This window comes from Podospora pseudopauciseta, chromosome 1 (genome assembly GCF_035222475.1).
Source record: "Podospora pseudopauciseta strain CBS 411.78 chromosome 1, whole genome shotgun sequence".
Taxonomy (NCBI): Eukaryota; Fungi; Ascomycota; class Sordariomycetes; order Sordariales; family Podosporaceae; genus Podospora; species Podospora pseudopauciseta.
This window is the reverse complement of record NC_085892.1, coordinates 6,381,151-6,398,178: the sequence shown is the minus strand read 5'-3', so window position 1 is coordinate 6,398,178 and position 17,028 is coordinate 6,381,151. Positions and strand designations below refer to the sequence as shown.

The window sequence follows — 17,028 nt, the reverse complement described above, 5'->3', positions numbered from 1 at the left end:
CACGATCCAACCCTTAGAAGTGTTCCAATAATCATCTGGAAACAACAAGAAACCAAGCAGTAGACACAGCTGAGCCACCCAGCAAACCAACTTTGGTCAAGGGCAGCTACAACCATCTCGAAGTATTCCACGTCGTCTAGGTCAAGGTCCCGTCCTAGAAGAAGTGTTGCCAACTTTGAACAGGCAAAAGCACGCCAGTCCAGAGTTCCTGGTTGAAGCAATCTCGGAGGCTGTGGACAAAACAACAAACAGAGGACCGCCGAATGCCCCTAAGCAGAGAGAAGTCCCGGTTGTCGCGGCGTGTAGAGCAATGATCCAAGAACATGGGCGTTTTGGCATGCCAATCCTTCTCGGCTCTGTACCGTCTCGAGTATCCTCCCATCCGTCCTGGCTAGTTTCTGATGCGAACTGAAGCCCTGCCGTGGAGCGGATCGATCGAGCTAGAGTGCGGTGCAACTGGCTCCGGGAGTTTGTCTTCAAGCCGCCCTGGGCCTGCTCGAGGCCTTTGAATAGAGTTTGGCTTGACAGTCGAGGGTTCGATCGGAGGGATCCTGATTGAAGAGACGTTTTGGGTTTGTTCGGAGTCATCTCTTTCGTCGGATGGAGGACCAGTGATGTGTTCACGCCGTAGGTTGAGGAATAGTTCGGTGGATCGTGAAAAGGGCGGCGTCTTTGTGAGAACTATGAGGTAGCAGAGCAAGTCCAAAGGAATAGGTCGATGTCCATCTCAGAAGAGTGCCTGGGAAAGAACGGTTAGCCAGTGCTGGAGATGATGGCATGACGGGGAGGACTACTTACTTCCATGAACTTTGTTTGGCTCAACCGTCTACCGACGGAAAAGCACATGGAGGGCAAGCCAAGTGCTAGGCCCTGGCTCTCCCCGGGTTCTTGATGGCCTGAATGGTCTTGGCAGCATGACTATCGGTACTTATACTTGGATATTATTGACGGCTTGGATGTCCTTGGCGGCTTGGGTTCTCTTGACGTCTTGACTGTGGTTCAGTACCAGGAAGAGAGAGAGCGGGAAGAGATCCCAGAGAAAGGAGCCTCAATAGATAGGGCGCGCCTCTGGTGGCTACCTTCGGCCTTTCGGCCCCGACAGGCAAGAAAAGACCGGTAGGACCGAAGGGCAATTAAAGACCGACAGTGGGGCGTTGTCTCCTTAGTTCTGTGCCTACATTGTACTCCGTCTGATATAGCTTTGTCTCTCATCTCCGCTTTTTACTCTTGCCTGAAGTCGTTTCGGGTCTGTCGGGTGGTAATTGTTTCTGCTCTACAATGGATCCTTCAAATTGATGGTCAGGCAGACGTGGGTTGCTTGACAGGCTCTTGTTTAGAGGTAGGTTGACTGGGCCAAGGTGGACGCTCGCGGGTAGGTAGGCTGATAGGCATCTCATTTGCCTCCCAGAGTAGTTTTTGGTGACCTTTTCTCGTGGTGATTGCGGACTTTTCCATCTGATGACCAGTAATACGTCTGGAAAGGGGTTCTCAGCCTTGTAAAAGAGGCGCCTGTGCCAAGCCAGGCATGTGGCTACTGCGGCCAAGCTCTTGTTTGTGGTCGGTGGGGCTGTAAAAGGGGTTCTTGGACTCTTCTCAGCGGAACTGCGCGAAGCGCCGCATACTGCCAATGCCCACTGGTAGAAGCCTCCAGCACCAAGAACACTATGTTATCCTGCTCCCATCTTCTTTCCAATCTTGAAACGTGCTGTCTACGGAGCACAGGATGTCTGTGGCTGCGTAGGGCGTCTCAGGCGAGCTCGGGCTAGCGGAGTGGAGCGGCACCACAAGCAGGGAGAGCAGCACAGAGAGATAGCACTATCATGTGGGTGACTTATGTGACATATCAGGCGTGTTCTCGTCCTGCTGTGAAGCAATTAGAGGCTCAGATGGAAAGCTGGCTTGTGTGAAGGCGTGGAATCTCAAACAAGCAGCATGGAGCTTGTCGACGCCCCAGACATGGTTGAGTTTTTTCTCCGCTTTTTGCTGGTTTCTTTGCATCACTGGCTTGTAACCATGGAGGACAAGAAGTAATTGAAAAACGAAGAGCTCCGGTCGAACGTGGGCGGAGATATGAGCTCCTTGACTGGGTTGGACTTCAAGGAATTCGGGGGCGGATACCGCAATGAGACAGCAGCAGACGGGTCCTCAAAGGCATGTCTGGGGTCTCTAGTGTCCAGTGCTTCATGGGTTGCAACGGGGAAAGAGCCGAAGCAAATGTAGCTGACAGTTCGCGCAGCGTAGCCTTGGTGATGGTCTGGGACTAGATCAGGATCGAGAGCTGCCGTGGAGGTAGTAGAGCAGGAGCTTTGAGTGTTTGGGAATCTGGTCCTTGCTACCCGCCTTGAACAAGCCTTCTGGGAGTTGCCGGTATGGTAGTGCTGTGAAAGCGGGGGTGCGAGGCGGAGTGTCGTTTCTGCTGGGGGGCAGTCTGTACTCCTGGTAGACTGGAGAAGGATCATGGTCGACGACAAGCATCTGGCTGAGAGGTTGGCAAAAATTGCTCGGTGGTCTGGTGTGGGCAACACGTCCAACGATATATCTGATCTGTGTAGTTCAACTCCCCTATTCTCTTGGTTGGCACGGAGATGGCTGTAGTTGGCGAGAGGCAACAAAACCAACAAGTATGAGGAGCCTGTGGTAACCCAGTGATCTCCGCCTGTCTTGTCGCAGTCTACCGATGTCGTGGCTACTCGAAGGGCCAGCGGTGAGCTTTTCGAAGGTAGAGGCTAAGTGCGCGAGTTGAGGACGGATCGTATGGCAGGGCGGTTGCTAACCACAGTTGACTCGACTCGAGAACGGGGAGTCGCTGACGAACGAAGCCTGTCTTTCGATGTAGCCTGTTGCATGGCAATCCCATCCCGAAGCCACGAGTAGCCGGCCAAGCAAGACAAGATGCGTATGAAAGCCAAGGAGTCCTTCTAACGTGAAGGGTCGACGAGCTCCAGTCGACGAAAGCTGGGCAATCTTCATCGTGTGGGTGGTCGTCCACAACGGCAGAGGACGAGCAGTGACATAGGGCGGCCGTTTGAAAATTCAAGCGCTTGGGTTTGCGTCGAGGGGTCGACCGTCAGGTTTCCTCCAGTCATCTGCTCTGAACCCCTGGACCACCGCTCTGAACCCCTAGACCAGGAGGTGAGTAGTCTTGGGTGACAAGGCACTCCTCCAGCCATTACCTGGACTTCTGGCAAGCAACCGAAGTTTGACAGACTATAGTCCCCAGAAGTATAGAAATGTGGAGGCGTCCAATGTCCTCGGCCCTTGTGGATGTCTCTGGGAACCTTCCCCTATCAAAGACAACAAAGCTTCTGGCCCAGCCATAAACGACGTCGAGCCGCTGGCGAGCCTGATTGTCCATCAATGCCGGCCATTTATTCCCTCCTCTTGTATGAAGCTTCCTCAACCACGGGCTGGCTTTAATAAGCCAAAAGCTCTTCGGGGCAAACTTTTGACACTACCGAGCTCAACAACTGACTAGACTCCCAGGCAGCAAGTCAAGCACTAGAGACTGAACAAGCATCCATGATGCCTATGCTCACGTTTTATTCCTCCGAATAGTCTCACAGCCACTGGCTGGCGAGTGGGGCTGAGACCTGTTGAGTCCTGCTTTGATACCACTAGGCACACGAACCGGCGGGATGAGGTTGACAGAATAGGGGCCGGCTCAGCGGGAGTCTTGGGCAGTGTATCCTTCTCGGGTGCAATCGGGGACGACGGGCTTGGGGGTAGAACATATATCGTGGGTGCTAGACTTCGGGAACGGGGTGGGGGTATCTCGGTTGATGGCCCTGAATCCGGGCGGTCGGCTTGACGGGAGAGATACGAAACTAAAACAAGACCATAATCAGATGTCCATACCTTGAAGTTGTCTCCTCCTTGGTTACTATTCGGTATTCGATCGGTTCGGGGCTCGTCGTCGTCCGCAGCGGGGTACAGTCTTGTGTAGAGTCTGGAGATATCAATCAGGTTAGCAGGCAGACCAGGCCAGGCGCCATGATGTAGATATGGCTATGTAGACAAAGCATGTTCTTCCAGGAGTGAAGGGGCTCTGTAACGGGGCATTGAAGAGCCGGAATGTCCATCAAAGCAGCTTACCGGGTTCTTTGAGAGGTGCCGGCACACGTAAAGACTTGGGAGAAGTGGTATGGATCGAGTATCAGACCGTCGCATAGGTCTCTTGAAAGTTGAAGGGAGTTGGCGATGGATCAACTGGCGCGACACGAGGCTGAACCAAGCATGCACCACCAGCAACCGAAGCAACGCTGACCCGTGCGCGCTAGGTCACTTCGGCAAAAACGCGGGTTTGGCGGCGGCAGGGATAAGCTACACAAGGTTTACCAGGCGCTGTGTTACCCGAGACTTGGCGTTGGGCCCTGCCTAAACTTCCGGGAACATCATCACTGTGAAATAAGGTATCTACGGTTACTTGGGGCTCCTCTTGGGCATCGAAGGAAGGCTGTTTGGTGACCCGATGGGAAGTTATGTTTCAATGCCAGGCTGCAAATTGTCTGGCTACCTCCATGAACCGGGGGCCAAGTCCCGGTGAGGTCGGCGGCGGCGGCGGCAGGACCGCGGGTCCGAGATGGTGGCGGGTCTCCCGGTAAGTACCCCAGAATCTTGATATGTACAACCTCGCAGACGGCACTACTGCTCCTGGTTGAGGACGAAAGTCCTCATCTCCTGACATATCTTTTGGCCGAGTTGAGTACTCTTTCTTATCGTTTATGCTGCCTACCATGCGCCTTTGCAATTCTTTGCATTCCTTCTGAGCATCACTTTCGGTCTCCGGTACCGCCGGGGCACCTTTGGCTCCGCGAAACTGCTGGTGCGAGTCTCTATGCCGGCGGCCCGAGACTGCTGCTGAGGCATCCATTGATATCTGGCCCGGGCATGTCTTGAACTGAGTGGGCACCTCGAACCAGTCAGTCATTATGGCATGGTCCCCTCGATGGCACTCTAGGTTGAATGATATTGGCACATGGAATCCCTGGGCTGCCTCTGCGGTTATTATTCTTCCAACATTCATCGTACTGCGGCTTTATATCAAGCCGGTGGCTTCGAGACTGCATATCATCACATTTCTCTTTCTTTTGTCTGGTGGGTAGTCTCGCCTATACTGTTTATCTGGCCTGCTGTTTATCTGGTCTGCTGTTTATCTGGTGACTGTGGTTGGGATAGCGTGCGCAGGATCCATGTCTTTTCGTCTTCTTTGGACCACTATGCGCAATCCAATAACGTCACGTGGGCTGTATTCTTTACTAGTACCCTTTTGATGGAACAACTTTTGCCTCGTGGAGGTTAGGCAAGTACATATGGCTCACAACTTATGTCTGTTGCACTAGCATCAGTCGCATTACGAGGTGGAAAAGCTCAAGGCAGCGATAATATACATGTGATCCGCTTCATGGAGACCTGAGACAAAGTAGTCTCTTTCACACCTTAGTTCAATGTTTAAGCAAACTCATACTAAAGTTAAAGAGCTCGTTTAGTGCCAAACGAGCTCGTTTTATTTTCAGGCAAGCACGTACCACGCATCACCAAAGGACCACAGTTTAACTAACTCTCTACCTCAGTACTGGACAGCCTGGTCTTAATGGACAGGTCCAATCAAGCATGGCCCCCTGAGTCCTTCTTGTGCGAATCAAGGGTCCTCAGTTGTCATAGGATAACGAACGGTCTACCGTCCCACACTAACTTGGAGTGAACTGCGGTTGTCTATTGTTTCTGGTGTTTGGAGACTTCGTTCTACAGTCCATAGCCAGGGAATGTGTGTCCTTCCATCTCTGCTGTTTTATATCCTCCTTCTTGGGTTATTGGTAATTGATCGTTGTGCCATGGGCATGGATGTTGCGAGGAAAGATCGTATTGGAACTAACGGAACTGGGTTTTCTGCAAATTCAGCTATTCTGAGCGCTTGGGTTCGACATCGACTTACCTTTAATTCAATGCTTGATAGGCATGTGTTGTCTACAAGGCTAATTTCGAGTCGTTTAAGATGCAGGCGGTGGTATCAGTGAGGCCATGGAAGGGGTGTTCTGCAGCATGTGTGTCCAGAGATAGACAGGTTTTCTGAAAGGGGAGAGGTTGGAGTTTCTGCCGCTGAGTTCTTGATGATGCAGTTTTATTAGATGTAGTTGGCGTCACGTCCTTCCAGGGAGAAGGGGTATATGTGGGAGGCTAGTTGGTGATGAAGAAGATGTCGTAGAAGAAGATGGTCATGGAAGAGGAGCCGGCGAACTGCTTGTCCTTGCCAGGCGAGTTTGGTGAGATTCCCTTGGACTTGGAATCTCTTGTTACGTCGATACCCACAGCTCCGGCCAGTTCAGCTCCGGCCAGTTCAGCTCCGGCCAGCTCGGCGCCGGCTCCGCATCATTGCGAACAGTCAGCGCTCCCGTCTTCTTTCCGGATCCGCCCCTGCTGGCGCGGAACTGGATGGGAGCTCGGGCTTCCAATATCTCAGCAATCTCCAGGGAAGCCGCAGAGATAATGTCGAATTGATAGAGGGTCCCGGACAGCCTTATTTGGTTCCTGGCACCGAGACACATGACTGAGCAACCAGCATTCAGTACACGCATCGAAAGAGGCCAGGGCGACGTCAACAGTCATTCGGCCATCAACAAAACCCACAATGCACTCGACGGCAAAAGTCACCACTCCTATCTCACCGCCATCGTTGGCTCATCTTCCATTACCAACATCCCTCGCTCGTCGTATTCTCTCCTGGCCGCCAACCACATTAGGTCGACATGAAGACAGACAAGATTTGGAGGTATGCCTTGCTGTGGAAAATATCTTCGAGCTGGCACTGATATGTACTTCTAAATCCAACAAGAGCCCGAGAAGACGACCGACATCTCCAGACCAAACTTTCAAGCTACCGACCTGACCTTTGGATCATACCAACCTGTTAGCTCAATCGATACGATACCTACGTGACAGCTGCTGCCAACCTCTAAACAGGGGATGAAAGGGATGGAAAGGGTATCACAACTCCATCTTGTACAGAAAAGGGGTTCTGACCAGACTATACCACTGTAGCTCTGGACTTCACTTTGCCAAAAGGGGTTGTGGCTACATCGAATCTCACAACATCGGGCGCTCTGTGCTCGGAGAAACATCAACTGTGACCAGTAAGGCTACAACTACAACTGCAACTATGACCGCCGAGAGCAACTACAACTAGATGCTGCCGAAAACAACTACAATTTGAGACAGCCAGGACCCGCATAAGAGCAACTACAGCTGGCCAAGGACCACAGCTGCAAGTAGAATCTGCGAGAACTACAACTACAACAAGGCCGCCGAGAGGTATCTGCCCATATACTGTTTTGACCAACGTGTGCGGGAACTACGACTATAACTACAAGCAGGTACAATAGGGGCCCACCAAGGAACGACAACAACAATGAGAGCCTGCCCGGAACCAGCCGACGACTAGGTACAACAAAAGGCGCCGAGAGCAACCCAGAGCCAGGAACTACAACCCCAAGATATATCATAACAAGCACGAGCCTGCCAGGAATACAACTACAATCGCACGATTTAAGCCAAATAGGTACTCTTCCGAGCGGCAGGACATGCTAATTGCAGAGGCAGACGTATACGCACAACATGCCGTACGCATTTTCATGAAAACACAAGCACAGCTTCTTCCGCCCGCTCCGTTCAACAACCTTGAATCACATTGGAATCGACTCGAATAGGGGCCTAAACGACATCAACATCAACAGCAACTCTGCAGTCCCATTTGCATCACCGCAACAACCGGCCCCGGAGACCAAATCCATCTTCACTTCAATACATTCTTACATCCCAACTAACAATCTCAATTCCCACAGCTCCCCTCCCGTTACATCGCGCTGATTCCTACAAAGTTCAGTTTTAACATTTAATTAACTCTGAGGCTTTTTCCGGGTTTCCCTTGCCAGCCCTGCCGACTCAGATCCTCTCGACACCTCAGCACCGTGTTACGTTTCCCCTCAGGAGCACGATCATCCTATCCCCACCATTCTCTACAATCTCTACCTTTACTCCCCAGCATGGAATGAACACCTCCACCTATGTCCCACCACCGCCACCATCATACCATCCCCCTTCCCAAACACCGGGTTTGTATTCCCAATCCAGGTACTGAGAACCCACTACCCTAACACAAACCTCTCGTTGGTTCCCAAAAGGTAGTCGTACAAACTTTCCCCTCTCCCCCGCTAGGATTTTATTCTCCGTAGTCGTCAATCGGAGCCGGAGAACAACAAAAACAGAGTGGTGAGATGATGAGGTGGCTTGCATATAGAAGGCCACACACACACTCACAAAAAGAAACTTCTGTGAGAATTTCTGTAAGGCTGTCGTCTGTTATCATCCGTCAGATTTGACATGTAGGGACAGAAACAGGGATAGTCGGATATCAGATGGATGGGGGAAGAGACAGTATGGGATGGAAGAGAGGGACCCGCCATGGTGCAGAGCACTGCCTCCCCCGGCCGGCTGGCCGGAACCCCTTCGGATAGGGGTGTGTGTGCTGCAATGTTGGTAAGAGGATGATGGGCTTTGGACGGATGCTGTGCTGATTCTGCGGTTCGCCCCAATGCCCGTTGTCGGCGACCGCAGCTGGTTTACGGGCGGGGCAGAGGATTGGGGATGGATGTTTAACCTTGCTTATGTGGCTTTCTACTGCGTTGACTACTGGTGGGTGGCCGTTTAAAGACGAGGCTCAACAGGCACAGTAGCCCTAATCAAGTTGACCTGTGCAAGAAAGAAAAGGCTGGGCGTTGCTGCAGAGTAGGGGAAGTGTAGATCGATTCGGCGGTCTGAAGAGTTCAGGGTCCTGGAGAGGGTGGTATCGGAAGGGAGGTGATTGGTGGCGATGGTGGTCAGCGAAGCAACGGAATACCGTCCGGAGATCAGATCATGGTGGGTATCACAGATACACCAACCCAGACTCTCGGGCTTCAATATTTGGCTGTTGTTGTTGTTGTTGTTGCTGAAGAGAGCTAGCTGCAGCTTACTGTGACATTGGTGATGATGGGCGGCGAGTGTGTTCTGTTCTGTGTGAAAAGAAGGTTATGTGCGACATTTAATTTAGAAGCTTCCCGTCGTCGCCGTCAAAGGTGTTTCACTGCTGGTGTTTTCTCACGGTTTGTAGGAGATGGTAATGGCGGAGATAGAACGGGATAACGAGGCACGGGTTTGGTGACCTTGCGAAAACGCTCCGGCTCCGGACTGGTAGTTCATTGATAAGGAAAGCGCCACCTAAGCACATGGCTGGGGGTGTCAACTGCGTCGAAAATTGATTCGCGTGATTCGCTTTGGGAAAAGCGCCATGTCCAAAATATCCATATTCACAGATCCCTCGAAGCCATGCCCGTCCATACCATCGACAGGTACGCAGCACTACCGTTGGAACGAGAGTTGACTTAAGCTTGTTGTTAGTTGGCGAGCTAGCCCTCCCGTCGGCAGTTGTCCGAACCGCTCAACCTGTCAGCTCTGCGCCCATCCAGGAGCAATGTCCAGAAGAGGATGCTCCGTCCGGAAAGGAGTCCGGCCTTCGTCATGCCACCACACACCACCATCCACCGTGGCCAGCCACCCAGCCCGGTGCCCTCACTGCTCGCCAAAATGGCTTGGCAGAAGCCTGAAGGACGATATTGCCGGTCCTTTTGTGTTTGACACGAGATTCGGCACTCGGAAAGAACCTTTCTAGACTCCTTCGAACGACCTGTTCAGGGATTGATCGGCGGGTTTACGTTTCATCAAACGTGCAATATAGGCAGTAAGGGTGGTACCTTTGTTTCTGCATGGACAAGAGCTGCGATAAAGCAGCTTACCCTCATTGCCCGACTGATAGGGAACAATTACACCGAGACCGCAGGTCAACTATGACCAATAGCGAGATAATCAGAGAACACTGGGTAAGTGGCTAGCGCATCCCAGACAGCTTTCGTGGTGCGATCTTCTTCGGGATTGCGACTTGCACTAACCGGCATTGGCTGACAGACGTGGCTCCTCTACAGCTTAGAAGAGCACACACTGTGATCCAACGAACGGGCCGTACCCATACATTTCGATGCTCCGGCTGTCCTGCGCTGGTGAGAAGCCACATCTCGACGGGAGCGGATAGCAGATCAAGAGCGTGGGATGTAAGCTAAGAACCTCGATGGCACCGACACCGCTCCTGGGAGCTCGAGAAGGGGTGTGTTGATGATTCGCTGGATGACGGGCCGGGTCGCGAAGGTACCTTTTCATCCCACCCCCAGCTCCTATGGGATTTCTGGAAGCAACCAGATCCTTTAGCGGGCCCGAGCACGCAATGCAAGTCACGTCCCTCCCCCGACGTCACGACACCCCCGACATCCTCGCCCGGACGGCGACCAGCCATCCGGCAGGCGGGTAGACGGGACAAATCGAGAGCTCCGTCTTGTCAGAACACTCAATACTGCCATCGGCACCATTCGACAGCCCTTCCTTCGGTTGCAGCTTCACCGCCCAGGTCGCGAATCACAAGAGGGCACAGCAATCTCGAGCTGGTTCCCCTTCTTACACTTCACTTTAGGCTCGGCTCCTTATGAGGGACGAGAGCGGATGCACCGAGAATACTGATGAGGCGAATAGTGACAGCCATGGCTCAACAACAACGCAAACCAGACGGCCCACTTACAACCACATCTGCTTGCATCAGCATTAGATAACAACGTGCCATGGCCCAACAACCACCAATATATCTTCCTCGCACATCCTACGATAGTGAAGGCACCCACGCGTTTGAGTCGGGAGGTTCACTGAGAGATATGGATTCAGGACGGGACAAGAGAGGACAAGATCTGCAAAGCTATTGATATTGGCAGGGTCACAATCGCGGAGTATATGTTCCGTCGCCGCCAGCACAGTGAGGAAATGACTTGCTACGAGGTCGTCGAGGAATGACTGCCGTGATGGAAGGTGGTGAATTCGCCCGAGGGCAGCGACGCTGAGTGGGTTGCTTTACGCCGAGTATTATCTACCCACCTATTGGAATAGACAGTATGAACTGCCGAGTTTCTTCCAAGACCTCTTCTGCATTGAATCAAGCGCACCGAAGGCAAAGGGTCCTACGGGGTTTGACGATAGGTACGTTGAAGCGGGGGCGGTTGTTGGGCCGCTCAAAATTCCGTGAGGCTGACTGTTGTTCAACATGAAAAGGAGTGCTCTCTTATTGCCTTCATTCCAAATGCGGACGAAGGGGACCTTGGCCATTGCTGAAAAGAGCAGCTCACACCCATCAGTAATTGCTTACTGACGTGTGTCTTGAGCCCTATGGATATGGATCTTCCACCAACTCATTCTCCCGGTAAGCGAGATCTGGACCCGTGGGCGATCATTGCGCCAACAGTGAGTTTATTTTCGAGGCATCAGCTTACCGCCGTTCTCTGCAGCATGACTAGGTATAAGCCTCTATTATCTCGTCCTTCGCTGAAATCATTCTTCGGTCGTTGGCAACATGAGGCCCAAATATTGTCACATCAGTGTCGACCGTGAGCTGGATTCCCACGGCTTGTCATATTGGCTTGGGTTGCTCTGCTAGCTATCAACTGATATCTTGGCAATATCTTCCATCTGTCTACACAAACTTCTCATGCCGCCGCATCACTGCAGCACAGGCTCCCAAACACACCGAGCTCAAGGGTCGGGCACTTCTGCTGTGGTCCCCCACCTGATGATGCCAAGATCTTTTTACAACTTCGCTGGTTTTCCGTCACCCTCCTTGTTGGCGCTGTTGAGCCCCCGCTGATCCAACATGCTTATCGGCGGTCGAGCCTTGTGCATCATGAGCGAGGCCGACGCCTTTTGAAGCACGTTACACACCTCACCCTGAAACGCAACCAGCACTCGGCAGAGATAGGCAGCGGGCTTATGTGGGAGTGACTGGCGTGGGACATAAACCTATTCGGCAGCCTTGCCGAAAACATGTCATCTTGAAGATGTCATGATTGAGGAAACCAACCGTTTTTGCGCGCACTCACTTCAGCACACGGCATCCCCTTCCGCCTCGCCGCTGGCGATGTAGGATGAAGGTTGGTATCGAGCCAAGACAATCATTCTCGAACAAGACGTTGAAACCCGCCGCTAAAACGGGACCGCTAAGCATGCTTGCTAGCTTCACTTTTCTTTTGCTGGGATCGAAACTAGGATCGAATCGGCGCCCGTTGTGGGGCCATTCCCGTTGTTTCTTCAAGTCCGTCGACTTCTCGGCATCGGAGCTCCGGGTCGATCAACCACTCCGTTTTCCGTTCGGCCTCCAGGTGCGGACATCGTGACATCTCAGCCTAGCGAGCGACCCTGGGCGAGCTTGGTATGGAGCACAGTTTCGTAATAGATGGTGGAGGTGAGCGCCTACCGGATTGAGACACCGACGACGAAAGGAGTCCGAGTTCTGTGGTCCCGCGAACTGCGTCCAATAGCGATCACTGGGTGGAAATAAAACCGGCGATTAAGGAACTTGCGCTCTAGGGTACCACGACAGCGGTGACAAGACCTGCTGTTGGTCCGGCCTTGAACCCCAAGGCCCATCTATCTTTATGATGTTTGCAAAGATGAGAAATCTTCTCGAACAAACGCTTTGGTCTGACTGTTAATCTTTCCTTCTTGGGGTAGAAAAGAACCTCACGTCGGTTTTCGCATGCTGGAAACAAACCACGTTGACCCCCAGCGTGGCCTCTTGTCGGGCTCGCCCAATCGTTGCCCAGTCCGCTGGAAATTGCAGATTGTGGCTTTGCTCTAAAAACATGACGACGCCTCATCTACTAACTTCCCCAACTTTCAACCCCGCAGCCGATTATGAGGCTAGGTTTTTCAACCACAGCAGCGATATCAACCATATCATCCTTGACGCCGAGCCTTGACGTGAGTGGGAAAGGTTATACGAGTGGCCGAAACATTCCTCCAAATGAAGAAGGACATTCTATGAAGATGGGGCCAAGACCAAGAAGGTAAGCGTGCATATACACGGATCTCTGAAGTCCATTTGATTCTACAAGTCGACTTCTGTCATTGCCGCTGATACGGGACAGACAGCTTCCTCCCCATCCTCCCGGGTCTCAACGGTCGGGTGAGCCGAAGGCTGAAGAAGCATTCTTGCAAGAATAGACCAACCATATATTATGCTTATTCTGTAGCTGGTGTGCGGGTGTATGCATTTTTCAGACACATACGAGCATCGGCTACGCCATGCTGAGACATCTGAACCCTTTGGGTCGGGACTTCTCCTCATGGCGGAGACGGGGCGCGGCAAACGAGGACGGGAATTCTGAACATTTGCCTATGATCCTTCTGTGAAATCCCCATCCATTTTTTCGCAGCACCAGCAACCGCAGAGTTGAATCTGGTCCAGTCATCCTCCCACTTCGGGACTACTCTCGGCAGAAATCGACGGTGCCCGTTCTGCGCCGCAAAGCCAACCGCTGGAGAAGGGTTGATCGATCAAAGACGAGGCGGTGTACGTACCACATGCTACAATGCTGTCCCTACATTCTGTACAAAGAAGGAACAGTAAGGCCAATACTGATACTGTGATGTTGTGATTGTATCACCACACGTGCCTACGATACACTCCCTCATGTGGTAAAGGCACACCCCTAGGTTGACTTGGGTGGTCTGTATGAAGACAAAATGTCTTGAACCCTGCCAACGGGAGAACAGCACCCGACAGAGACGAATCGAACATATACCTACTAAGCTGAGACAAAAAGGACACCGCCTATCCTATCAGGTCGTAGATGACACCCCCATCAAATTAATTGCGAGTGCATACCAACTTCTTGGCTTCTGCATTGCTGACAGCGGGTAGCAAAGTGACACATGCCCTCCCTTACCTGAACGATAGATACTACCTAGAAAGCAAGACACGCTTTGAAGTCGCAGGTTAGCCTAAAAGTTCCAAATCCGTGTAGATGGAGCTGCACAGGATACACAACGCACATCCCAGTTCGGTTTTACCAGGCACAGCACTTTCTACAAGCAGCGGCCGCAGACGTACAGTGTAGATCATGGCGCATACGCACGTCCCGCCGCTTGACTCGAGAGCAACATACAGGATACCTATACAACAACGGACACGGGTGGACAAAAGTACTCTAGCCTTGCGTGGCAGGTTGGATGCTTGTGACATCTGCCTGGAACGCAGCAGTAACACTGTCTGAGTCTCTGCTTCTCGCACTCATGGCAAGAAAGTAAGCACCAGCCAGGCTCTGAAGCCTTCTACGGATACGGAAGCTCAACTATTACTTCATTGAAGACCCTGGATATGAGCAGGATACATGGGAGCTCTCAAAACCCTGCCCTTCTAGGTTGCTTGCCGGCCGGCCGGGTGGCTGGGTTGAAATCGTCACCAAACTGATTGGACAGCTCGTTCACTCGCTTCATCCCTCTACCGCTCTAGCGATGAGATTTGTGGTGACTACAGTATACACAGATCCCCGAGCCACGAGGCCGTTGTAGCATCGGCTCGCAGGCTCGCGAAGGCCTCCACCAATGGACCCTTGATCTACAGAGCAAAGCTCCCAAACTATCTCGTCAATCTGACCATTGATCACCAACCCTTGCGTTGCATCATCGATAGTGGGACCGCTCCTACCAACACCAGCTACCACCACATGTTCCTTTTTTCGCCCTTGTACCCACCCTCTCAATACCCGAACAGAAGGACTACCAGCTCTTTCTCTCGTAAGATATCTCCCTCCTCTGCCGTAGGTCTACCGAATGTAGGATGTAGGATCTCACTCATCTTCCAACCTCCAGTAGCCGTTCCTATCAAAAGCCAGCCCACCAACATTTATCAGATACAGTCGGAGTCCCCTAAGTTGGTAAAACCAACTCCCTACATAGATAGATAAACAACACATGCAGGTCCTGCAGGTCGTCAGAAGGAACGTGATTCAACGTGCCTAATCTACACGCACCACCAGCACCTCCGCCCTTGTCAGATTTGGCAACCTATCTTGGTTCTCTCCCGAAGGAGCCCTGAGGAGATATCGACACTAGCTCCTCCCGTTAACCATTACAACTCAATCTGCATCAGGGGCGAACAACAAACATCTACGTGCCTTATCTGACAGCGTCGATCTTTTCCCAGAGTTGATGCGTCAGTCAACAGTGTGTGGTATGCCATGACATGCTCGTGGGGGAGGGGGATCTAGATCAGGATAGAACAATGTGACTGCGTGGGAGACAAGGGACATGACGGGCGGATGTAAAGCCTACATCGCCAGTGATTAGATATGTAGGCACATAGAAAAAAGACGATCACTTCCCTCAAGGACGCGGGATACCACCGAAGCATCTGCGTACCTTTCTTCAGCGTGATGGAAAGGGCGCTCGGGGATCTACAATCGCGCCGTTGCCGTACGCATGCCATTCGAAGGAGTGTGACGAAGGATCTGGCCAAGGAAAAAAAATAAAATAAAAAATAAACCTGAAAACATCCCAGACAAAAAAAAAAAAAAAAAGTCCTTCAGCATCATCAAAATTATGTAATGTCCATCGGGGTGTTTTCTGCATTTTCATCTCAGCCCGTCTCTTTCGTCTTCACGGTACGTACCTACCTAGGTTACCAAAAGAAACAATAGTCCAGTGCCTACCCGGAATCCTGTCATGCCCCTGTGATGCGTGTAATCTAAATTAACCGAGTCCTTCTGTTCCTTTACCAGCCCACCAAAGCGTACAAGCAAGGCAGACGACGGTGCACAACAGTCAACGCCTGCGTTCACAACAGAAAAACAAGAGGCGGGGTGAGACATTCCGACGACCACCCCAACCTGACGACCAATACCTTGGCTTCGCCTGAGCCTTATACACTGCAATCCTCCTTCGTCTGGAAACATCCGCCGCTGAGCGGCTTCGGCCTTATTCAAGTGGCTTTTTAACCTCCTTCTAGAAGGGGTCGCCGGTCTTCTCGCGTGGGCGTTCCCATTCCCCCCAGCCGCTAAGCAACAAAGCAATTTGGGTAGGATGAAGCCTAGTGGACTGAACCGGAGCGGGTGGAAAAGAGAAACGTGGATGATTAACCGACCGAGCGTACAACGTGGCTGGGAATGAACCGTAGGTAAGGAACCGGGGAAGTTTTTCTTCTAGAACGATTCCACAAGACGGGACGGGATAAGATGGGGGAGCAAATCAAATGCCTTACCACCCCCCCAGTTCGTACGTACCCGAGTAGATACCTCCACACGTTCATCTTGAAACACTTCGGTGATGATATTGACTTCACAAGATACAGTGGGATAAGCGTGGTAATCATCATTCATCGTTCAATTCACTATCACAACCCCCTCGGTACCACTCCCAACACTCAGCCCTGCCCTCTCTGACCGAAAAAGCCACTGCAACGTAATAAAAATGAACCCTCAATTTGTCCCACCATCCATCAGCAAAAGTACACACACCCCGAACAGAAAGACAACCGGCTCCAATGAGAGAAAAAACAATTAAAGAAAAAGAGTATTGTTGTGTTGTCTAAAACCCTTTGTACCCAAACCATACCTCCTCCCCTACCTAACCCCCACAAGGCGCCAAGTGAACTCCATCCTACCTATCCCATCCAACCCCAAAAAATAAAAAAAAAGGATAAATATGTAAACAACAGAAACGAACGTTCTAAACAAGGTAACCCGAACAGTTGCATATGTCCCTCCCGTGTAGAGAAGGAAAAAAAAGAAACGGTAAGCCAAACCCAAAAACCCGCCGCTCAACACCCCCCCTCGCCGCAGCCTCACACATCCTACACCCCCCTGACAGGCACACACATACACACACATACATGCATCCACACAAAAACTAAACGGTTCTCCCCGTCTCCGTCCCCGGTCCCGCCGCACCACCGCTTCCCTCACAAAAAAGTTTAGATGGATGGAAAAACCCTTTCAACCCGTGTACCGAAACCCGATAATCTGCATTCTCTTCTCTTGCGTCTGTACCTTTGTCCTGACTGACTGACCCCCATGACATCCGAAATTCCCCCCCCAAAAAAAAAAGTCCCGTCACCACTCCCCACAATCTCAT

General features: G+C 51.8%; 2 protein-coding genes across 2 annotated transcripts; one reads left to right on the top strand and one right to left on the bottom strand.

The window, feature by feature from the left end:
* Positions 1-3,880: 3,880 nt before the first annotated feature.
* Positions 3,881-4,167, bottom strand: QC763_117555 (uncharacterized protein; the record flags this gene model as incomplete). The annotated part of the gene is made up of 2 exons (XM_062908342.1): positions 3,881-3,946; positions 4,093-4,167. 2 exons carry the CDS (start codon positions 4,165-4,167, stop codon positions 3,881-3,883), a joined length of 141 nt encoding a protein of 46 aa, XP_062771427.1.
* Positions 4,168-6,208: 2,041 nt separating this feature from the next.
* QC763_117553 (uncharacterized protein) lies at positions 6,209-6,548 on the top strand (the record flags this gene model as incomplete). The annotated part of the gene is made up of 2 exons (XM_062908341.1): positions 6,209-6,277; positions 6,324-6,548. 2 exons carry the CDS (start codon positions 6,209-6,211, stop codon positions 6,546-6,548), a joined length of 294 nt encoding a protein of 97 aa, XP_062771426.1.
* Positions 6,549-17,028: the final 10,480 nt, after the last annotated feature.